The sequence below is a fragment of the Danio rerio genome, chromosome 13, assembly GCF_052040795.2.
Source record: "Danio rerio strain M-AB ecotype USA chromosome 13, GRCz13ab, whole genome shotgun sequence".
NCBI classification, from domain to species: Eukaryota; Metazoa; Chordata; class Actinopteri; order Cypriniformes; family Danionidae; genus Danio; species Danio rerio.
The window spans coordinates 11,036,512-11,062,339 of NC_141033.1; the positions used below are offsets into that span (position 1 = coordinate 11,036,512).

At 33.9% G+C, this 25,828-nt stretch overlaps 1 protein-coding gene and 1 long non-coding RNA gene across 5 annotated transcripts; one reads left to right on the forward strand and one right to left on the reverse strand.

Moving 5' to 3' along the window:
* Positions 1 to 2,241: 2,241 nt before the first annotated feature.
* abcg8 (ATP binding cassette subfamily G member 8) lies at positions 2,242 to 25,788 on the reverse strand. Of its 4 annotated transcripts, none has more exon segments than NM_001442357.1 (15): positions 2,242 to 2,601; positions 4,436 to 4,500; positions 6,686 to 7,473; positions 10,458 to 10,585; positions 10,677 to 10,944; positions 13,589 to 13,665; positions 13,737 to 13,936; positions 14,222 to 14,317; positions 17,868 to 18,030; positions 18,118 to 18,387; positions 20,073 to 20,205; positions 22,407 to 22,645; positions 22,746 to 22,893; positions 24,389 to 24,490; positions 25,633 to 25,788. In NM_001442357.1, coding segments are annotated over 13 exon segments (2,028 nt in total). In that variant the 5' UTR covers positions 25,699 to 25,788; the 3' UTR covers positions 2,242 to 2,601; positions 4,436 to 4,500; positions 6,686 to 7,335.
* On the forward strand, positions 13,731 to 18,141 carry LOC147841003 (uncharacterized). The gene is made up of 4 exons (XR_015505819.1): positions 13,731 to 14,742; positions 14,785 to 14,985; positions 15,097 to 15,505; positions 17,002 to 18,141. It is a non-coding gene; the product is annotated as an uncharacterized LOC147841003 (long non-coding RNA).
* Positions 25,789 to 25,828: the final 40 nt, after the last annotated feature.

A 25,828-nucleotide genomic window follows, 5' to 3' on the forward strand; every position in this document is an offset into this window, starting at 1 on the left:
ATATAGTCCCTGCATACTTTTTAAGTACTTAATACTTTAATACCAGCAATGTTATGGAGCATGATCAATTTTCTATTGAAGACAACAAGTAAGTATGTTTCAAAAAATGGCTTCCCAAACCAGCTTTGGTTGTGTTTGTGTGAGAAATGTGCAGTTTTTTGTAACAAATGTAACATAGTTATGACGCCTGTATAATAAGTAGAAGGGGACTTTGTAGGACATTGTCCATGTCCCCATAACGGCTTATAAATCATACAGAATTAGTTTTGTTTTTTCATCAGAAAGTAAAAATGTACAGTTTGCTTTGAGGCTTTTAGGGGTAGAGACTAGAGTTATGGTAGTCTCATAGAAAATTATAGTTTGTATAGTTTAAAAACAGCCAAAACCGGATGTCCCCACAATTCAGAAAAATAAAATTTACATCTTAGCAACACTCAACTTAAAAAATAAAAAAGGCCCCTAGCTGAACTGTTGCTTTTTTATCGATTTGACCAATCTCTGGGACTGGCGGGAGTGCTTCTTACTTAGCTTAGCATAAATCATTGAATCAGATTAGACCATTAGCATCGCGCACAAAAAAATAAAAAATCCAAGAGTTTTCACTTCTACATTAACTGTAGAAACTTTTCGACTTTAAAATCATGTAAGACGGGTGAAAAATGAAAAGCTATTATTTTCTAGGTTGATATGAACTATACTTAATTCTGGTGTAATAATCAAGTCGTTTTGAATGCTGTACCATACCTGAAACAATGGAAAACAAAATGGGGTAAAATGTTACGCCACGTTCCATAATTGACACAAATCTATAAAATTGTAAAATGTTTATTATTTTATTCAAGTAAAATTTTGAAGCCTTCAACCAAATGTAAGCCTGTTAACAATGAATGTAAGACTTTAATGCTTTAATGAATTAAATATTGTATAATATCGTATAATGGGTAATAAATGTTGTATAAACTGGTTCAACTGGGAATTTTTTATCCTAGGTGTATTTTTTTGTTGCATTAACGCAGCTAAGATGATCTGAAATGTCCAAAAGGATGCAGAAGTGTTAAAATAACCATTTTCTATATTGTAATATGTAATGATGTCGACAAAGTGAATTTTCACCATTTTGAGGCTCACATTATTCTTTAGAAATCATTCTAATATTTGTCTCATTAGAATTATTTTTTATTTTTTTAATCGTTGTTTTGTTTTTTTGCCCAGGGTGCTTTAATGAATGAACTTCGAGTTAAAAAAAAAAAAAAAAAAAAATATATATATATATATATATATATATATATATATATATATATATATATATATATATATATATATATATATATATATATGTGTGTATATATATATATATATATATATATATATATATATATATATATATATATATATATATTACAATAAGAACTATGATTACTCTTTCTTTTTTTCGTTCATTATGTTTTATACAGCAATGCCATGTAAATTCCTGCATATTTGAATGTGTTTTGCTCATTCTCCTGCACGTGCGTGTGTCAGAGGGAGGTGAAGGGCTTAACTGCATTATTGTATTACATTCTCATAATCTATATTAGATGGATCAATTATGAGATAAAAAAAAGAAAAGTCGAAATGAATCAGATAATGTTGAGATGATAAGATATATTGATGAGTTGAAATGAATATAGGTTGTTGATGAGTTTGTGATATGTCCGTAATATTAGTTAATAATTATTATACAATTGAAATTAAAAATGATGAGACACTAAGTTTTCCCATGCAGAGATGGGAAGGGCATCCGCTGCATAAAAAAACGTGCTGGATAGGTTGGCGGTTCATTCTGCTGTGGTGAACCCAGATTAATAAAGGGACTAAGCCAAAAAGAAAATGAATGAATGAATGAGACACTACGTCATAATTAGCTATTAGATGAGAATTTATGAGATGCTCTAAAGCTACTTTTGAATTTTTTCATGAAATACATTGAGTAACACAAAACATTAAAATGATGAGATATGATGAAAGGTAATAGATTGAAAGGTCAGTGTTTAGGTAAAACAATTCTGAGTACATTATAACTGGGATACAATAACATTATTGTTATTGCTTATAATAAATAATATCATATAATTATTACCAATGCATTTATGCAGAAATACAACTTCCATCAACAGTATATATATATGCAGATAAATAGAAAAGTTGTATTGCTGAAACTAAAATTGGCTTTATTTTATTTATTTTTTTTTATAGCAAAATGATGACTATTGGAGACCAAACAAATGAAAAGTCCCTGAGTAAGACTGGAATTTTTCCAGTGTAAATTTGTCCCTGTGTCATTGACTCTGGGCTATTTATTTATTGCTCAATAAAAGTAACGTTTGTAGCATCAGATCAGTAGCTTTTCAATCATTTTATTTCTTACTTTCAAAGATCCAAATGTGCTTGATCTGTTCAAGATTAAACAGTTTATTAAATATGACATACATGTGGAATTGAACATGCATCATGAGAGATAAATCCATAAGCCAAAATCTGGACATGTTGATCAGAAGGTGGCACCAGCGCAGTTTTCTAACAAGCCAAGTTTCTACACTTAAAATATATATATATATATATATAATATATAATAATATTATATATACACATACATACATGCTTTACAGGAGTAAAAAATTTAATTAAATAAAATTACACTAAAGAGATGCAATAAATGTTATTAAATGTATCTAGCAAGCATGATCTCAAGTGATTTAACAAAAAATAAAATAAAACAAACAAAAACAACTATTATTTACAACTATTATAGGGATAGTTGACCCAAAAATAAAAATCCTGTCATCATTTACTCATCTTTCATTTGTTTCAAACCTGTTTGAGTTTCTTAAATTGTTTCGTGTTAAACAGAAAAAAGAAATCCATACCTTATGTCTTTAAATGATAAGGAAATTCCAATTTTTGGGTGAACTATCCCTTTAAAGATTGAAAAAAACATAGTACACTTCTGCCATCCAGCGGCAGAGAGTGGAAGTACAACAAAGCTCACGATTTGATCACTGTTTTTAGTCAGCTTTCAAACTACTAAATCAAGTGAAAACAAGAGAAGGAATAAACTGAATATGCATCAGTGCACTGAATAAACTGGAAACAGATATATGGTTCTTGTTGCAAACTAGCCTAAACTAACAGATTTGTTTTCCAAGATCTATAGTTGGGAACTTTACAGCTGCTTGGCAAAACAAGCTCCAATATGGACCAGAATATATCGCTCCCTTACCAGTCCTGACTGGATTTCTGTTTAATGAATTTGAGGGACAGATAATAGAGCAATATGAAAACCAAAGAAACAGCAATAAGCACCAGGTAGCAGGAGAACAGCGGATACTGGTTCATCTTCATCATCTCCACAACCTGAAAACCAAGTTCAACATTTGAGTGAATTATAAGCACTATATTATATTTTTTTTAGAACAATAACTTGGACTTGAGTAAATTCCACTGTTGAGAGAGAAAAAAATCACCATGGTGTAGGTCACATTTCAGAACTTCAGAAGCCGTCAGAAATACTGTTAAATAAACTACATGTAGCTTTAAATGCTAAATATATATATATATATATATATATATATATATATATATATATATATATATATATATATATATATATATATATATATATATATATATATAAAATTTGGTGTTGTAACAATATGTTGATGCTTGAGAAAGTTAGTTAAATTTTTGCTTTCGACATCATTTATTTAGTGTTTTAGGATAAATATTTTTTCTTGTTCAATTTAATCATACAAGGCATTTTGTCCAGTGCAGATGTTAATTTTGTCAAACGAATATGTAAATATTTATTAAATTTTATGCTTTATATAAATGATTGAATTATGTTTATAATAAAAATATAACATTTCATCCCAATCTCAAAAAATGCTTCTAAATCATAACATTTACACACATCTTTTCAGTTTCAGGTTTTCTTCTCAATTTTGTGTTGTGCATTATTTAGAGACTCTGATTTTGTGTGATTTTGTCTTTCTGGTCTTTTCCGTTGTCAAGTAAGGCAAAATTACAAAGAAAGCTGATCCTGATAGGTCCTTGTGCGTGCATTAAAAAATTCTGATTGGCTAACAGAAAGAACCTTATAGAGTCAAGCTAGAGTTCAACTTTGTATTAAAACCTTTTAAAAAAGGTTTGTATTACCTATTAAAAAAACATCACATAATGTAAATAAGTTGTCATTTAATAAGAATATGTCAATAACTCGGGTTTGACAAAAATGTCAGGTAGACCCTTACAATTCTAAGGTGACGATATAAATATATATATATATATATATATATATATATATATGTATGTAACATATATATATATATATATATATAACATACATATATATATAACATATATATATATATATATATATATATATATATATATATATATATATATATATATATATATATATATATATATATATATATATATATATATATATATATATATATAATTGTTATATATTTATTATTATTTTGAAGGTGACATTGGATAAAATTTTCCCCTTTTCAGGGATTTCCTTTGTTTAAATAGATTGGTGTCTGCTAAAGTAGCTCAGGCATGCAGCTTGTTTTTTGTAAATTGTCTGAGTGTATATTGGCCCGTGTCCACTGAGTGGTATGGTACGGTGGGCTTTTATGGCCGTTTCCGCTGTCAAAAAACGTATCAAACCATACCATATAACTTTTTCGGCACTCTTTTGAAAGGGTACTAACGTTGAACACTGATTGGTTACAGAGATACGTCACGAGTGTGGAGCTAGCCAGAAAGAAAACGAAGAAACCGCCATGTTTTAAATACACAGCCGAGACATTACACCGTAATACTATATGCATTTAATAACGAGCAATTGATTACCCGAGCACAAACAAACCTTGTCATTGTCTTGATGTACAGACACAAAGCCAAGAAGAACAAAATCTGCCTTGTCTTGTTGTTGTTTTACGAGGCCGTCTAAAAGTGCGAGTGGTTTTCGCTTTATTCAGGGAGCTCGAGATCGCATCTATATTTGATATAATGAACTTCTTAAGCTGATGATAATAACGTGTGCATGATTTTTGAAGTGTCTCCATCATCGGATCCTTTCAATAAGAAAAGAATAAATGTGAGAGTGAAGCAATATTTCACTCCTAGCAGTGCTATATGGCTGTATATCGTCCCTGGTGGGACACTAAGGCACTCAACCTGTGGCCCCGAGCCAACGCACGCTTCTCACCAGTTCTAATATACAGCCATATTGCACTGCTACTCGTGTGATATTGCTCATATATAGTCGTTTGGGTCCCACTTTATATTAAGTGTTCTTAACTACTATGTACTTACATTAAAAAATAAATACAATGTACTTACTGTGTTTATAATGTATTTGAGAACACTTGTGGTGCTTTTGAGTTGGGATACAGGTTGGGTTATGGACAGGTTTAGTGGTATGGGTAGGTTTAAGGGTGGGTTAAGGTGTAAGGGATGGTCAACAGTGTATTTACAAATGTAATTACAAAAGTTAATTACAGATGTAATTACATACATGTATTTAATCAAGCATAAGTACACAGTAAATACATGTATTTACACAATAAGTACATTGTAACAAACAAAATTAATTACTGTGTAAGTACATATTAGTTAGGGCCACTTAATATAAAGTGGGACCGTTGTTTGTTTTAAAACATTTTAAAACTGGGCAACAATGGGCAACAATTATATTCAGACAGCCTAACGCAATCTCACATTTTGTCATTATAATACAGAAACAGCTTCAAATACTCCTTTACAGTATGTCAGTCATACAGCCAAAGTCATGAGAAGCTCGATGATCATCTGAGCGCTGTATCTGTGCTCCACAGGTTCAACTACACCTTAAGAATAGATCGGTAGGCTAAAACAAACCATTCCTGGTTGTTCAGCTCATTAAAGAGATATGAAACTAAATAGCGAAACAAAATTGGTGTTTATTTACACTACCATTGAGAAATGTAACCAAAGTAAATGATAGACCTTTCAATCACCCTAAAGAATCATCTCATCTTGTGTAAAATGGGCATCCAGAGTTCATCAAGATTCTTTGGATTCATTTTCAATGCCTCCTCCATCCTACCCTAGACATGCTCAATAACGTTTATGTCTGGTGACTGGGCTGGCTAGCAAACCAGCAACCTTCTTGCTGTGAGGCGACACTGCCAACCACCGTGCATACATACATATTTATAACTAAAATATTTTAACATATATGTACATATTTGTGTTTCCAATGGTTTTCCATCCAAAATATATATATATATATATATATGTAAGCATTCATTTTTGCAATATTTTGAAATATATAAATCTAAAATCAAACAAAAAAAAAAAAGCTTCAGGTGTAGTTAATGTGTTGGAGCTCTTTGGATAAGGGATTCATAAAGACAAACAACAAAATCCTAAGCCGAAAGCACTCGAAAAAGTAAGAATGTCCAAATGTGCTTGATCTGTTCAAGATTAAACAGTTTATTAAATATGACATACATGTGGAATTGAACATGCATCATGAGAGATAAATCCATAAGCCAAAATCTGGACATGTTGATCAGAAGGTGGCACCAGCGCAGTTTTCTAACAAGCCAAGTTTCTACACTTAAAATATATATATATATATATATAATATATAATAATATTATATATACACATACATACATGCTTTACAGGAGTAAAAAATTTAATTAAATAAAATTACACTAAAGAGATGCAATAAATGTTATTAAATGTATCTAGCAAGCATGATCTCAAGTGATTTAACAAAAAATAAAATAAAACAAACAAAAACAACTATTATTTACAACTATTATAGGGATAGTTGACCCAAAAATAAAAATCCTGTCATCATTTACTCATCTTTCATTTGTTTCAAACCTGTTTGAGTTTCTTAAATTGTTTCGTGTTAAACAGAAAAAAGAAATCCATACCTTATGTCTTTAAATGATAAGGAAATTCCAATTTTTGGGTGAACTATCCCTTTAAAGATTGAAAAAAACATAGTACACTTCTGCCATCCAGCGGCAGAGAGTGGAAGTACAACAAAGCTCACGATTTGATCACTGTTTTTAGTCAGCTTTCAAACTACTAAATCAAGTGAAAACAAGAGAAGGAATAAACTGAATATGCATCAGTGCACTGAATAAACTGGAAACAGATATATGGTTCTTGTTGCAAACTAGCCTAAACTAACAGATTTGTTTTCCAAGATCTATAGTTGGGAACTTTACAGCTGCTTGGCAAAACAAGCTCCAATATGGACCAGAATATATCGCTCCCTTACCAGTCCTGACTGGATTTCTGTTTAATGAATTTGAGGGACAGATAATAGAGCAATATGAAAACCAAAGAAACAGCAATAAGCACCAGGTAGCAGGAGAACAGCGGATACTGGTTCATCTTCATCATCTCCACAACCTGAAAACCAAGTTCAACATTTGAGTGAATTATAAGCACTATATTATATTTTTTTTAGAACAATAACTTGGACTTGAGTAAATTCCACTGTTGAGAGAGAAAAAAATCACCATGGTGTAGGTCACATTTCAGAACTTCAGAAGCCGTCAGAAATACTGTTAAATAAACTACATGTAGCTTTAAATGCTAAATATATATATATATATATATATATATATATATATATATATATATATATATATATATATATATATATATATATATATATAAAATTTGGTGTTGTAACAATATGTTGATGCTTGAGAAAGTTAGTTAAATTTTTGCTTTCGACATCATTTATTTAGTGTTTTAGGATAAATATTTTTTCTTGTTCAATTTAATCATACAAGGCATTTTGTCCAGTGCAGATGTTAATTTTGTCAAACGAATATGTAAATATTTATTAAATTTTATGCTTTATATAAATGATTGAATTATGTTTATAATAAAAATATAACATTTCATCCCAATCTCAAAAAATGCTTCTAAATCATAACATTTACACACATCTTTTCAGTTTCAGGTTTTCTTCTCAATTTTGTGTTGTGCATTATTTAGAGACTCTGATTTTGTGTGATTTTGTCTTTCTGGTCTTTTCCGTTGTCAAGTAAGGCAAAATTACAAAGAAAGCTGATCCTGATAGGTCCTTGTGCGTGCATTAAAAAATTCTGATTGGCTAACAGAAAGAACCTTATAGAGTCAAGCTAGAGTTCAACTTTGTATTAAAACCTTTTAAAAAAGGTTTGTATTACCTATTAAAAAAACATCACATAATGTAAATAAGTTGTCATTTAATAAGAATATGTCAATAACTCGGGTTTGACAAAAATGTCAGGTAGACCCTTACAATTCTAAGGTGACGATATAAATATATATATATATATATATATATATATATATATGTATGTAACATATATATATATATATATATAACATACATATATATATAACATATATATATATATATATATATATATATATATATATATATATATATATATATATATATATATATATATATATATATATATATATATATATATATATATATATATATATATATATATATATATATATATATAATTGTTATATATTTATTATTATTTTGAAGGTGACATTGGATAAAATTTTCCCCTTTTCAGGGATTTCCTTTGTTTAAATAGATTGGTGTCTGCTAAAGTAGCTCAGGCATGCAGCTTGTTTTTTGTAAATTGTCTGAGTGTATATTGGCCCGTGTCCACTGAGTGGTATGGTACGGTGGGCTTTTATGGCCGTTTCCGCTGTCAAAAAACGTATCAAACCATACCATATAACTTTTTCGGCACTCTTTTGAAAGGGTACTAACGTTGAACACTGATTGGTTACAGAGATACGTCACGAGTGTGGAGCTAGCCAGAAAGAAAACGAAGAAACCGCCATGTTTTAAATACACAGCCGAGACATTACACCGTAATACTATATGCATTTAATAACGAGCAATTGATTACCCGAGCACAAACAAACCTTGTCATTGTCTTGATGTACAGACACAAAGCCAAGAAGAACAAAATCTGCCTTGTCTTGTTGTTGTTTTACGAGGCCGTCTAAAAGTGCGAGTGGTTTTCGCTTTATTCAGGGAGCTCGAGATCGCATCTATATTTGATATAATGAACTTCTTAAGCTGATGATAATAACGTGTGCATGATTTTTGAAGTGTCTCCATCATCGGATCCTTTCAATAAGAAAAGAATAAATGTGAGAGTGAAGCAATATTTCACTCCTAGCAGTGCTATATGGCTGTATATCGTCCCTGGTGGGACACTAAGGCACTCAACCTGTGGCCCCGAGCCAACGCACGCTTCTCACCAGTTCTAATATACAGCCATATTGCACTGCTACTCGTGTGATATTGCTCATATATAGTCGTTTGGGTCCCACTTTATATTAAGTGTTCTTAACTACTATGTACTTACATTAAAAAATAAATACAATGTACTTACTGTGTTTATAATGTATTTGAGAACACTTGTGGTGCTTTTGAGTTGGGATACAGGTTGGGTTATGGACAGGTTTAGTGGTATGGGTAGGTTTAAGGGTGGGTTAAGGTGTAAGGGATGGTCAACAGTGTATTTACAAATGTAATTACAAAAGTTAATTACAGATGTAATTACATACATGTATTTAATCAAGCATAAGTACACAGTAAATACATGTATTTACACAATAAGTACATTGTAACAAACAAAATTAATTACTGTGTAAGTACATATTAGTTAGGGCCACTTAATATAAAGTGGGACCGTTGTTTGTTTTAAAACATTTTAAAACTGGGCAACAATGGGCAACAATTATATTCAGACAGCCTAACGCAATCTCACATTTTGTCATTATAATACAGAAACAGCTTCAAATACTCCTTTACAGTATGTCAGTCATACAGCCAAAGTCATGAGAAGCTCGATGATCATCTGAGCGCTGTATCTGTGCTCCACAGGTTCAACTACACCTTAAGAATAGATCGGTAGGCTAAAACAAACCATTCCTGGTTGTTCAGCTCATTAAAGAGATATGAAACTAAATAGCGAAACAAAATTGGTGTTTATTTACACTACCATTGAGAAATGTAACCAAAGTAAATGATAGACCTTTCAATCACCCTAAAGAATCATCTCATCTTGTGTAAAATGGGCATCCGATGTCACCTTTAAGAATTAAAATTAATAAAAATGACAGTGCCATTCATTATTAAAATGACAAGTCTACTCAAAATTATTAAAACCAAATCCGAAACCATTGTGGGAAATCTGCCATACAAATATATTTCTTTTATTCAACACTCATCTAAATGTGGGCATGTTTTGCTTGCTTGATGTTAAATGCATTGTATAAGTCGCTTTAGAATTATAAAGCATTCATCATATTTGTCACATTTTCTCATCACTTTGAATTGCTAACGTTAAACTCACCTTAATACCATCGAATTCTACAGTGAGGTTTCCAATAGTGATTGGGATTCTGGTCCCACGAAACTGAACCTGCAGCATCCCCTCAAAACCCCAGCGCATGAAGGATATGTAGGAAAACCAAGACGCCACTGTTGATGATCAAAGTGAGCATTAATTTAATACTTTCAGATGAGCAGCTAGCATTTATTTGAGATGAATTGTTCTCTAAAGTGTTTTTACCCATCCACATGTTTTCCAGACTGATGACAAAGCCAGCGGTAAGGTAGAATACTGTGAAAAGAGCATTGCCCATGAAAGATGAGGTCTGCAGCGTTGGCAGGGCTGCTGCCACAAACAGTGCCATGGAGCGGCTACAATACACCGTCAGCCAAACCAACAGGAAGTTGAGCAGAAAGCGATCAGGAGCGACGTTGAGCCCGGCCAACCAGTAGATGGGCACACCGTATACCAGTGTAAAGGCACAGTGCTCTGGCAGCTCTCCAAGTACCTGAAAGAGACATTAGAGCTTGAAAATCTCATTTAACATCAGGAGTTGACAAAATCAGGCAAAGTCCAGAGACCAAAGAGGAGCTAATGTTCAACTCAGAGCCTTTCCCTATCATGAACTGTTATGTAAATTCAACGCAACTGCTGGAGTTTATATTTATGAGGATTTTTTTTAAAGACATTTATATACTTTGCAGCAGCAGTGTTTTGTTCTTTAGTAAGTGTGCATATTTGAATGCATAAATTCTTTGAAATTTGCTCTTCAGTGTTTGGGCTTTTAAGCAGAGGCATTTACGTTACACTGAACTGAACTTCAACTGTGAAAACTGGACTGAAGCAGTTTCAATTTACTTGAGCTTCATCTATGTTAAGCTGCACTGACACAATCTACATTGTAAAAGTGCTATAGAATTAAAGATGAATTTGAATGATTTGATGAGTTAATATGTCAATTATTAGCTAAAAATAAAACCGTTATGTACTATTGGAAAAAGACACTAGGAAATTATAGAGTGGAAAAATAGTTAATATTGTATGTGACTCCCATGAGCTTGGACTGCATCCATACATCTCTGCAATGACTCAAATAATTTATTAATAAAGTCATCTGGAATGGCAAAGAAAGTCTTCTTCCAGGACTCCCAGAGTTCATCAAGATTCTTTGGATTCATTTTCAATGCCTCCTCCATCCTACCCTAGACATGCTCAATAACGTTTATGTCTGGTGACTGGGCTGGCTAGCAAACCAGCAACCTTCTTGCTGTGAGGCGACACTGCCAACCACCGTGCATACATACATATTTATAACTAAAATATTTTAACATATATGTACATATTTGTGTTTCCAATGGTTTTCCATCCAAAATATATATATATATATATATATGTAAGCATTCATTTTTGCAATATTTTGAAATATATAAATCTAAAATCAAACAAAAAAAAAAAAAGCTTCAGGTGTAGTTAATGTGTTGGAGCTCTTTGGATAAGGGATTCATAAAGACAAACAACAAAATCCTAAGCCGAAAGCACTCGAAAAAGTAAGTGGAAAACTTAAAAAGCCTTTATTAACAGCACTACTGTAAGCATTTACCTACGCATTTTAACAAAACCTTCAACATAGGCTTATTCTGAAAACGTAGCCCTAAATGCATTTCAGGAGATCGCAAATTATGTACCCAAAGCTATGTATGGCTGCATTTCATCTTTAAAACGATTGCTACAGGGTGGTATGATGCTTTTCCTTTTCTCGATTACTATATTAACGGCTTTCATATTGTTACCAGTTTTTCTGGTAGCTCGACACTTACGTCGACAGATTTGAGATGCAGAGCGGAGTTGACCACGAAAACGGGTCAACGGGAAAAAGTCCGCTGAAGAACGGTTCCAGAAAGCAGATGGGGCAAAAAACAAAAGCCAAAAAATAAAATAAACAAGTAAATAACAGGGTGAGAATGTGATAAAACCTGAAAATGTGGTAAAAATCAGGCGGGGACTTTTCAAAACAAAGCGGTTGGGTTGGGTTGTGTTTAGGGAAGGGGTATGGTGGTGGCATCGATCAGTTGGTTAGTCAGTCAGTCAACAGCGGCCTCTGGTGGATTTATGTGAGAACAGCAGGCACGAATGGCACACATGATAGAAATTTGAGATCTCAAAAATGGATTCGCAAAAACAAAAACTGCAATAAAACGTAGCTCCTGTGACGTATTTTGCTCTCTCCAGAAATGTATCCACTTGTTAAGTGTGACGTCACGCGAAGCGGCTTCCGGGCCCAAGCGCTCCATTCAACTGTATGGGGAGACTCATGAAATGGTAATAATAAACGTTTACAAAGGGATTTAATACTTTCAAAAATCACGATCGCAATATTTATGTCCATTCCTAATATGCAATGATCAGAAAGTGATTCTTTTTTTTATAAATTGTTGAAATGTTGGTATTTGTGATGAAACAAGCCCAGAATTTGTTGTGTACACTATGACTTTAATATGTGATATGAATAAAAAGTGATCATAAACGAACAATTTCTCAACTCAAATGAGTGACGGCCTGGACCCGGAAACAGTATTACATATGTCACCAACACATATGTCACCAACACATCACCACTTAACAAGCAGTAGTATGTAATCAGAATGAGCCTGAGTTACAAAACCTTCATTAAGGTTAACAAGTGTATAATGCTGTTTCACGTACATTTGAGTGCCTTGGACTTTGATTTTGTTGTTTATTTTGAAATTTATGTTGTATAAATGATGTGAAATCCAGAAAAACGTCTGTTATACATGTAATTTGCATATATTGGCACACATATAATATTTCTATATGGAACACACATATAGTACAGGTATGTAGAACACATAAACACAGGATCATATTATCTGTGAATGTTGCAAAGCTAGTTAGGTTTGAGGACTGACACTGTTTTAAATTACTAATCAGACTGCAGCAGAGTGTTCAATAATACAACTGACGTCCTAAATTTAATGAAACCAAAGATCAAAATATGTAAGAAAAGTAGCACTAATATCTGTCCAAAAAGTGGAGATTAATTTTGATATCCAAGCAATAATCATTAATCTTTGCTGTTCTAAATATTTACACATGGACAATTCTGAAGCTTGTACACAATGCAGATTATTTACCTTGGCAAAAAAGTATGGGGTGACCGAGTACATGCCATCTTCCAGTTCATGATACAGCATGGCTCTCTCTGAATGACCTGTGAAAAGCCTGTTACATCAGTGGACATCAGATGACTCCAATGGAGTAAATCTTCAGTCATTTACTCACACTTCGCGATGACGTCCAGCACCACAGCAAAGGGTGTCAGAGCTCCTATCATGTAGAGCAAAGCCACTGTATCTTGGATGGAAAGACCTTCCTCTGTGCACCCGAAATATAGGAAACCGATGAGCAATGACATCAGCAAAGCTTCTAAACCATGAACCACCAGTGTCACCAGGTCCCGGTAGTCATTAAATACCTGCCGTCTGAGAAAAAAATACAGGAATGTCTTGGCAAACAGCTTTCAGGTGACAATTTTGAGATACTCTTTAAAAAAAGTGCTTCATTTTAATGTTTTTTTTTTTTCTGAGTTGCCATAGTACAATTATTCTGCGTTACCTAAAGAATTCGTTAAGTTCATAAAATTATTATTATAGAAGAACATTATTTTAACCTTTTCCACTTTAAATAGTCTTTTGTGGAATGCCAAAGTTCTATGAATGTTAAAGTGCCTTTATTTAGTCTTTTTAAAAGCTGTTGTGGTTTTTTACCTGATTAAGGTTGTGAACTGATGCACTTTTCCCGGCAGCTGATCCTTCTGTTTGGAAACTGTGATCACTGATTCTTTCATTGAGACAGAAGGAACACTGCTGGTGTAGAAAAATAGCATAGAAAACATAGGATCAAAAATCTCTCTTATAATATATAAGATTTTCAAACACATTTTTGGTCTATTTTGACTAGAAATGTAATAAAACATGTTTTTGTTGTGCCTGATAAACTTACTATACATACACTACACTAAAAAATTATTTAAAGATGATTCCTTGTATTTATTCAATTTGTATACGTTAAGTGGTTGTAAACAATTTATTTGGGCTGAATTTAAACAAACAAATTAAGTTGAACATCATTAAACTTAATTTGTTTGTTTAAATTCAACACAAGTAAATTGTTTGCAACAGTTCTGCATGCAACACTTTTTTCAGTGTATATATACATACAAGGAGCCCTGTCATACACCCGGCGCAATGTGTCGAAAACGCTATTGTTGTTTGCTAGTTTCAGCTTGGCGCAAGAGTCGTTGACGTTTTGCACCACGCTGTTTAAATAGTGAATGCATTTGCGCTCATATGTGCGCCCATAGGCATTCTGATCTAAAAAAGAAGGCATATTGAGGCGCATTGCTGGCATGTTGCTAATTTGAGAAACTATAACAGTCTGTTCTATAGACCAGAACAAAGCCAGAATATTGTCCAGCGCAGAGCGCGATAGTTATGCGCCTGGCTTACACACTGCTTAATACACAAAAGATGTAGAGCAATACGCTAATATCTTTACATATGAAAAAGAATTAAAATATTAAGGATATATATAGGATATAAATATAAAGGATTAAAATATTACAAAACATATTATTTTCTAGCCTACATAAATATATATATATATAAGCACATACATGCGCTTTGCACTTTGCGCATGGACCATCAAAATAGATCCCTAGGACTGTGTTATATTGGAAAAATCTGACATTGCGATATATATTGCGATATGAATATAATTTCATCAGAATATTAGAATAGCTCTATTTACAAAGATTTAATTAATTTAGATCATCTGGGATGATCAAGTATTGTTATATAGAGTGGGTCTGCATAAAATATAACAAACTACAAGAAATATAAAAATAAGATCAAAAATAAAAGTTAAATAAACAAACAGTGATGGCGTCACGGTGGTGCAGTGTTTGCGTGGGTTTCATCCGTGTGCTTCGGTTTCCCCCACAGTCCAAAGACATGCGGTATAGGTGGGTTGGGTGAGCTAAACTGTCCGGAGTGTATGTGTGTGAACGGGATTGTGTGGGTGTTTTCTTAGTGATGGGTTGCAGCTGGAAGGGCATCCGCTGCATAAAACATATGCTGGATAAGTTGGCGGTTCATTCCGCTGTGGCAATCGCTGATTAATAAAGAGACTAAGCCAAAAAAAAATTAATGAATGCATAAACAGTGATAAAGTTATTTGCCATGACTACAAATCTCATGTATTCTCACTGTTGTGCTGATCAAATATAATCACAACTCAACATTGCATATCCTGTGATGTAGCTATTGTAGACAAACACAATGCAATACTGATGCTGAAATGATATACTGTTCAACTTTAATACATTCACTACACTATAAAAATTGCTTTAAAATTTACACTATTACTGGCAATATTGGTTGCCAAAGTGCGCTGTCAATTAATAATTACAATTGAGCTGTAGTTTTAAAATTTTGGTTGTAATCGTTCATTTACAGTGTGCTTGTGAATTTTACTGTATTACTGACAATTTTTACAGCATTACTGGCAATTTTAACAAGCACACTGTAAATGAATAATTATAACTGTAATTGTAAAACTACAGCTCAATTGTAATAAGTAATTTACAGCACACTTGTTATGTCTTACAGTGTATACTAAACATACTATACATATACCAGGGGCCACCAACCCTGTTCCTGGAGAGCTACCTTCCTGCACATTTTAGTTGCAACCCTGACCAAACACACCTGTTTGTAATTATCAAGTGCTGCTTTAGGTACTATTAATTGATTCAGGTGTGTTTGATCAGGGTTGGGATTGAATTCTGCAGGAAGGTAGCTCTCCAGGAACAGGGTTGGTGCCCCCTGACATTTACTATACATTAAAAAAACTATTAGGCAATATTTTGAATATATTATTCAGTATAAAATTATATATGGCTATATAAAGTATAGATCAGGGGTGGCCAACCCTGTTCCTGGAGAGCCACCTTCCTGCAGATTTCAGTTGCTACCCATATCAAACACACCTGAACCAATTAATTAGGACCTGAACACCACGTGATAATTACAGGCAGGTGTGTTTGATATGGGTTGCAACTGAAATCTGCAGGAAGGTGGCTCTCCAGGAACAGGGTTGGCCACCCCTGGTATAGATGTTGCAAATGATCAGTATTAACAGGGAATTTTAACAAATTTAATATATGTATGCATTTTATAATAATATTGTGTAATATTTGGTTTGATTTTCCTTTGGCTTAGTCCTTTTAATTATCAGGGGTGGCCACAGCGGAATGAACCGCCATCTTATCCAGCATATGTTTTACGCAGTGGATGCCCTTCCAGCTGCTACCCAGTACTGGGAAACATCTGTGCACTCAGGCCTGTGCAGAGACTGTCCAAAGGACATGTGCAGGATAAATTTTTTGAAGACCCGGGGGAGTGGTGGTGGTTTTGGGGGGTGGTTGGGGTAATGCTGTTGTCGCGCGCGTACTTAAGAGCAGTGTTGTCGCGCGCGTTCTGATCAGCGGTGTTGTCGCGCGCGTAATGTAAAGAGGGGGGGGGGGGGGGGGGTATGGGGTTGGGGGGTGTCGGGGGGGGGCACTTTTGATCATTTTAGAAGGGCACTTTCTATCCAAGACTAAAAAGAGCATGTGCACTGCACAGGTTGAGCCCTATGTGTGCACGTGCCTGTGTACACTCTTGCATTTGCACTCATACACTATGGCCAATTTAGTTTATTAAATTCACCTATAGCGCATGTCTTTGGACTGTAGGGGAAACCAGAGCACCAAGAAGAAACCCAGGCAAACACAGGGGCAAACTCCACACAGAAATGCCAACTGACCCGACCGGTACTCGAACCAGCAACCTTCTTGCTGTGAGGCGACAGTGCTAACAACTGAGCCACCGTGTCGTCCCGTAAAATTTGATATTCCTTTGAATTCCTTTCCTCAAAAAAACTTGATTTTTTTTTTCAAATACATTATTAATAATAGTACTCTGAAATATAAATAAGTAAATCAATTCATGTAACTTGCATACAGAATTCAGACATGAGGAAACGCTACATCTATTTATAGACACAGAAATAAGACTTCACAGAAAATGTAATATGACAGTTCACGCAAATAATAAACATGGCCTCACTAGCTACACAAACTGAAGTGAAGAGTCTCTTCTGTTGAACGCAAAAGTAGATATTCTGAAGAATGTTGGAAACAAGCACTGACATCCACATTACAAACATCCATAGTAGAAACAAAATAAATATCTTGCAGGAAGTGATGACAGACTTTTTCTTTTCTTTTTTTCGTGGAGAAATTATAAAAACAAAGGGGAAAAAAAACTTCATGATGTAACAACAATATAAATTTGAAACTCTATAGGCTACCTTTGAGGGGCTTCCAGTGCCGGAGGACCACAGTCTTCCGATTTCCACATGAAATCTTCAGTGTTCTTCACCTTCTCTAAAAACTGGGCCGCCAACATGCTTGCTTTCTCCAAACACTGTGCTTCTTTTTCAGGAGTGCGCCGATCAATGCTTATCAAGTCCACTGCATTAGAAGTTCACAGTTAAGAAACAATAACCAAACAGCAGGATCAGCTAAAGTGATCAGTCATCACTTTAGAGTCCCACTCACCGTAGTAGTCGGACGGGTTGCAATAGCGTGGACACGGGTACCCGAGAGTGGTGAAGTAAGACACCATGTCTTTGGCCTGACCACAGTACACGGCTGAACCAGAGGACAGCAGCACCACAAGGTCAAAGAGCTGAAAGATATCTGAGCGAGGCTGATGCACTGACAGCAACACTAGCCGGTTCCCTCGAGCCAGACGATATAATGTGATGACCAAATTATGAGCCGTGAAACTGTCTAGACCTGAAGTAGGCTCATCTAGAATGAGTATACCTGAAAACACACAAAATGAAAAGCCTATAAACAAAGTGTTATTTTAGTATTATTGATAATCCAATTTCTTTAACTGACATTTTGATTCCTTAATATAGGTTTTCTTTTTCTTTTGTATGTTTTAGGTTTAGTCGTTTTATTAATTGTGTATATACATATATACTTCCAAAATGGTGTTTAACAGAACAAGGACATTTTCACAGTAAGTCTGATAAAATTTTTTCTTCTGGAGAAAGTCTTTTTTGTTTTATTTCTCCTAGAATAAAAGCAGTTTTTAATTTAAAAAAAAAAAATTTAAGGTCAAAAGTATTAGCGCCTTTAAGCAATGTTTGTTTTCGTTAGTCTACAGAACAAACCACTATTAAACAATGACTTGCCTAATTGCCCTAACTTGTCTAATTAACCTAATTAAGCCTTTAAATTGTATTTTAGGATAAAAACGAGTGTCTTGAAAAATATCTAGTAAAGGATTATATACTGTCATCATGGCAAAGATAAAAAAAATCAGTTATTAGATATAAGTTATTAAAACTATTAGGCTCTATTTTGACGGTCCATGCGCAGAGCGCAAAACGCAGGGCGCAAATGCTTTCAGGGCGTGTCAGAACGCATTTTTGCTAATTTAAGGACGGGAAAATCTGCTTTGCGCCATAGCGCATGGTCTAAAAGTGTTGAGTTTACTTTCTTAATCAGTTATAGGTGTGTTTTGAGAATAAACCAATTAGAGTCTCATCTCCCATTCCCTTTAAGAGCTGCGTCACACCATAAGCCCATTCGCTATTTACAGGACGTAAAGTAAGTCTAAGTGGAAAATCTGAGCATTTCACTAGCAAACAGTTAACAGTTTTTTTTAAACAGAAAACTGTTAAACAGACAATAAAACAAATATAAATATGGATATAATAAATAATACTGCTAATATTAATAACATTATACAAAAGCAAATTGTTATGAATGAACTGAAAAAGCCTCCCGAGATGAAGAAGACATAAAAGCAGTGATTTGTCATATTTATAAAGGCTAGAAAATAATGTTTTGTAATATTTTAATCCTTTATATTTATATCCTATATCTATTCTTATTATATCCTATATATCCGTAATATTTAAATATTTTCATATGTAAAGATATTTGCCTATTGCTCTCTTGTGCGTATTAAGCAGTGCGTAAGCGAGGCGCAACTCTGCGCCGAAATTCAGACCGGGTTTGTTTTGGTCTAATGAAAAATCTATTTTAGTTTCTCAAAATAGCAACGCGCCAGCAGTGCGCCTCAACACACCTTCCTTTTTAGACCAGAATGCCTATGGGCGCACATATGAGCGCAAATGCATTTGCTATTTAAACAGCGTAGCGCAACGCCTCAAAACAACTCTTGCGCCAAGCTGAAACTACGAAAAGACTATTGCGCCGCGCCTTGCGCCACATTGCGCCGGGTGTAAGATAGGGCCCATTGTGTTTAGAAATTTGTTTAAAAAAATCTTCATTCAGCTAAACAGAAATTGGGAAAAAATAAACAGGGGGGCTAATAATTCAGGGGGGCTAATAGTCCTGATTTCAACTGTATATATTAGTGTTGGGAAAAGATTATGATTAAGAAAAAAGTTCTGACTGTACATGGGTTAAGTTAGACATTGTCTTGAAGCCGAGTCTTCTTTTAAAACCTGTGTTGATGTGTAAGAGCTCACCTGGATTCCAGAGGAGCTGTACAGCGATGCTGACTCTCCTCCTCTCACCACCTGACACTCCTCTCACATACTCATTGCCCACACGTGTGTGAGCGCACTGCCTCAGACGCAGCTCCGCAATCACATCATCTACCTGAGAAGGTTAAACTTGATAAGGTGATGTCATTTAGTCACCCTTAACTTTTAACTGGTGATTGTGCAAGAAATAACTGATGACTTGGCTTTTAATTATTGAACTAATGCACACCTCGCGTGGTGATGAATTGCACTGTTTATACTACGGTTAACACACATCAAGACACTGTATTTCAGGACATCTTTTAAGAGCTTTTGTTTAAACATTTGTAGTTTGTGAAATAACTGAAATCATTCAGAGTAGTTGAATGGAACTGCATATGCAGTTAAGGAACTACTTGGAGTACCTGGAACTACTTTAGCTGCCTTGTGTGGTTCCCTAAAATTAGTTGCATGCCTTAAAATGTTCATTAGTCAATCAGAATCAAGCATTCAACAACCCCTTAAAAAATTCATAGAATATACGTTTGAAAATTGGCCACTGTGGTAGCCAGAATTTTACGTTAAAATATGGTAGGAACATTTTTTAATTTACAGTAAGCTACCATTTTCATTAAATTATTCACAAAGTTATAATTATTCAGTATTATTGGACCAGTGTTTTGAAATATTAGCATTCATTGTACATTCATTGTATTATATAGAAAAAAACACCACCAAAACAGATGTTTTTAATGTATTTGTAAATAAAATACCAAATACCTCAATTTTACATGCATCAAAATAAACTACGAATTACAGCAGCCACAAATGTATCTAAATAAACTACTGTATTTTAAAAATATTACAAAATACTTTTACAAGGGAGCATGAAATTTATTCACAAACTTTCCATCAATAAGGCTACTGGATAAGTTCCTTCACCATTAAACTGATTTAGTGAAGTCCAACAATGTTTGAAAGCAACAGCGTTTACCCATGTACATGAGGAGGTATTCATAAACCGTTGTTTCTCTTTGATTTTAGTATAAATTGTGTATAAATTACATACAGGTTTAAGTCCTGACCTGAAAATGATCTCTTTAATCAATGTAAAAAGCTATGTAATGCAGATAATGAGTTGGAACATAGTACTATAACTAATTGTGTTTCAAACCCTTGCTTGGCCAGTAAAAATGACACCATCTCTTAACAGTCATATATTTTAAAAGGATAATATATGAAGAGGTAATTTTTATTATTATTTTTTTTCTTTTTTTCAATTGAAATCTTTATTACTTACTGTAAAAACATGATTTCTAAAAACTACTTAATCTTCAGTTTTAGTGTTTTTCATAAATCATGTTTTTTTTTACATTTGTACTCTTCAATGTACAACATTAAACATGATATCTCTAGACAAATTCTGTGTTTTTTTTTTTTAATTTCTAAACATTCTCTGCATTTCAACCTGCAACACTGAGACTGATAATGATTATGTGCTGTAAACTCTGCATTCCTGATTTGGAGTGATAATTTATTCCATCTCATTTCTTAAGCAAAGATGCTGTACACTATACTGCCATTATATATTACCGCTCTTAGCATTGTGCAGTATACTATTTTCAATGATTGTTGACTTGCTCTCAAATATACCCATGCAATTTTGTTCCGAGCAATGACCACCTCATACACCAAGCATTGACCACTTTCTTCAATATCAGTCAATCTTCTGTTCTGATCTTAAGCATAGGCAAATAAGTGAGAAAGCACCAATTAGAGGCCACATTTTTACAAAGTATTTTACAGCATTTTGAAAATACAAAAATACGACACTAAGATACTAAAGTATTTTGATACAAAACATTAACCTATTTTCATCAACCCTATCAAATACAAATTACAAACTACTATTTCGTGTTTGAAACAAGTATTTGAAATACTTGTATCATCAATATTGCACATCCCTGGTAGTGGGTTAGTCAAACAACTTTTTCACGAGGACAGATTCATTGTAATATGAAAAAGGCCCTATAGGTGCTAATCAAACAATATGAAACAACCTGAAACACAAAATAAAATTTATAAACGCACTAAACATTGTTACTCAACTACTGATTTAACATACATCCCTCACATACATAACAAAGGAGAAAATAATCTTAAAAGAACAACGTCAAATAAAAACATAAAATAAAATAAAAAAATCTCAATTTACTATTTTTTATTTAGTTTTTTGCCGTTAAAAGCATGTATGTTTTACAGTGGTGTGCATTATTTTTCAACTTCAACATTCTATTAATTATTCCTTACATATATGATCTGATTAGAGTTGCTTACCCTTTGATCTCTCTGTTTTTGGCTGAAGTTTGCAGGCAGACGCAGTTTTGCCACAAAAGCTAGCGTCTCTCGTACTGTGAGATGTGGTAACAAACGGTCATCCTGCCGTACATGAGCTATGCTTTTCTTCACCAGAGATCGCGTGGAAGGTTTCCCGTTGATCAGGATCTCTCCTGAATTCATGGAGCCACCCTCATCTCGACATGTTATAATGTCCAGTAAGGAGGTCTTCCCACAGCCTGGAACCAAGACTTTTTTACTTTCTGGACTTTCTTGATGTTTTTATGTGCTTAAATGAATTTTTTTTCAAGAATTCTGGACATATGATGTTTGACCTACCTGAGCTGCCAATGACAGCAAGCATCTGTCCACTGTGAACATGCAGGTTCAGATCCTTTATGACCGTCTGCTTATTGCTGTGCATCTCCCAGGGCATCTTAAACTCTGACAGCTTCTCATACCAGGGTATTTGTGCTGCTGTGTCCACCTGTGACAGATATACTAAGCTTAAAAAAAAAAGTTTGAACGTTGTTGCATAAGATCTGAAAACATTTAGGATTATTAGTTGACAGAGAAAGTTAGCATAAACTATAGAGGATGCAGCCAGGCACGTCAGTTTGAATTTAATTATGCAAATATATAAACCATAATGAACTATTGTCATGCATGATTTGGCCACCACAGATACCTTAACTCAAATCATGTTTGGGATGAGTTGATTTTACAAAAGTATGTCTCTTCTTGTCAATACAATATCCCATTCTAAAAAAATACTGTAAAAAATGTGTGTTGTTGCAAAATGTTGTGACAACAAATACACATGAACACATTTCAGCTAAAAATCAAACTGTGATTTAACAATAATAATTCGTTACATTTATATAGCCGTTTTCTGGACACTCAAAGCGCTTTACACATTTTGAGGGGGCATTAATACAAATGTGAAGAATATGGACAAACTCACAGTAACTGTTGGGTTCAAACATTTACCCAGCAGTTGTGTTTATTTAAATTTTGTCCAAATTAAGAATCAAACCAATATTTTAGTGAAATTTTTAGTGTATTTTTTGGGGGTGGGATAATGGGACATTTTTCTGTCATTTAATGTAATACTGATTTTTTGGGCTACACATATTTAAAAGTTTAAAAGGTTTTACAACTACAACAAAAAATACCAGACCAGGCTAAAAAAAAAGGTACTATATGTAGATATGTGCATACACAGTAGTCAACATTTGAAGTGGTTAAAAAATGTTTCAAAACTGTCCTAGGACAAGATGAAGTGTATCCATGATCAGAAAACAGCCATTACCGCTCATAAGAATTTTTTATAACTATAACTATAATACATTTTTTAACATTATTTTCAGGACACCCATTGAAATGCCATTCTGTGTAACAATAGTTTAACAAAAATAATCTCAGGCTTATTTATAACAAGAATAATATGAAGTTAAAATACTATCAGTGAATCATGGTCAAGCCCCAATTTATTAATTAATTGTCATTTTGAACCTTTATATGTTGCCACTATTCTTCAAAGCACTAAAATTTACTCACTTATCAGCCAAGTTATTAATCATGTAACATAAAATATCATAAATATTCTTTTATATATTTATTTTAACGTTTAAGTGCAGGCCAGAATTGGTACAGTGTTTCAGTTTTAAATTCTGGCATCATTTACTCAACCCCCACTTTCAAACCTATTTGTGCTTTGTTTGTCTGTTGAACACTAAATAAGATTTTAACTAGTTTTTGAAAAGAATGTTGTAGCCACTGACTTCCATAGTTTTTTTTTCTTGATATTGGTGACAATGGCTATTGGTTTCTTAATTTTTTTACACAGAAAACAGAACAGATGGAGGGTGGGTAAAACGATGTTTTGGTTGAAATTTACATTTGATGTAAGCTTTCGGAAAGGCTTTAATTGAAGGCAGTGGAAAGAATAAAGACCAAAAATGTGGACCGAAGTGTCTGACCTCATAGTTGAGATTGCGGACTTCCAGTTCATTGCGGCCTCCGCTGTAAGTAAAATACAAACTGCTGTCCTCCTCTGAAGATGAGAAAAGAATATCTCGACCCTGCGTGTTTTGAGGCAGAGCAACATAAGATTAGTTAGTGCCAAAGCCAATGTTGGAACTAACAAATAACAAAACAAACGTCCAAAAGTATGTACACCCAAATGAATATCCACACACATTCATTCATTCATTCATTCATTCATTCATTCATTCATTCATGTTCTTTCGGCTTAGTCCCTTTATTAATCTGGGGTTGCCACAGCAGAATGAACTGCAAACTTATCTAGCAAAAGTTTTACGCAGCTGATGCCCTTTCAGTTGCAACCCATCACTGGGAAAAATCCACACACACTCATTCACTTACATACACTGTGGACAATTTAGCCTACCCAATTCACCTAAACTGCATGTCTTTGGACTTGTGGTGGAAACCGAAGCACCCGAAGGAAACCCACGCAAACGAATGGAGAACATGCAAACTCAACACAGTAACGCCAAATGATGCAGCCAAGGCTCGAACCAATGACCTTCTTGCTGTGAGGGGAACGTGCTGCACTGCGCCACCGTGCTGCCCCCAAAACTAGAATGTTGGGGGAAAATATTTAATAAAATGTAAATAAACAGGAAACATCAACATTAACATAAATGTTATCGTTTGTATTTTTTATTGTTGCAAAAACTCATTTAAAATCAAATGTATTATATTAGGTGACCAAACTGTTATTTTAATGAATATGTTTAATAAAACTGTTTTCAGAATGTATTATCAAATACAAATATTCATTTTAAAAGGTGGCGTACTCATTTAAGCTGAGCTCTGTATAATCACAATCACTCCAATTATTATTGGCACCTTGAGTCAGCACCAAGACTTCAGGTTTATCAAGTTTAATTAAGATTACTTGGATCATAAACTGATCACCTTCACATTTTATTTATCACATCTATCAAATGTCAGATAAGAAAAGCTAGAGTTGTCTGCGTGGTTCATGGTTCATTTATGTAATCACCCAGAATGAACTCAACAGAAATCAATAGCACAGAAAAAAAATCCGACATTATTTTCATAATGTAGCTACAAAACGTAAAAAAAAAGAAAAAACAAAGACAACAGTTAGGCTATAAAACGTCAACAGCTTTTTTTTTCGAGTTTTCAGTACCGACTCCATGTGCATACAGTATACAGTATTGGCTGAACTCACCTTTATCTGTTTTTCATTAGAAGAGCTGAAACTTTCTCCTGAGTGGAAAACTGTGTCGTCTGACATGGCGGACGCGGTACAAAGGGGTCTGTTCCCCCTCTTGTCAAGTACCCAATTTAGAGAAGTACCCGCTCCTCTTGTTGCCCTGCAAAAACTGAAGAGAAAGAGAGGAGAAAGCGACTCTTTATAGCAAATG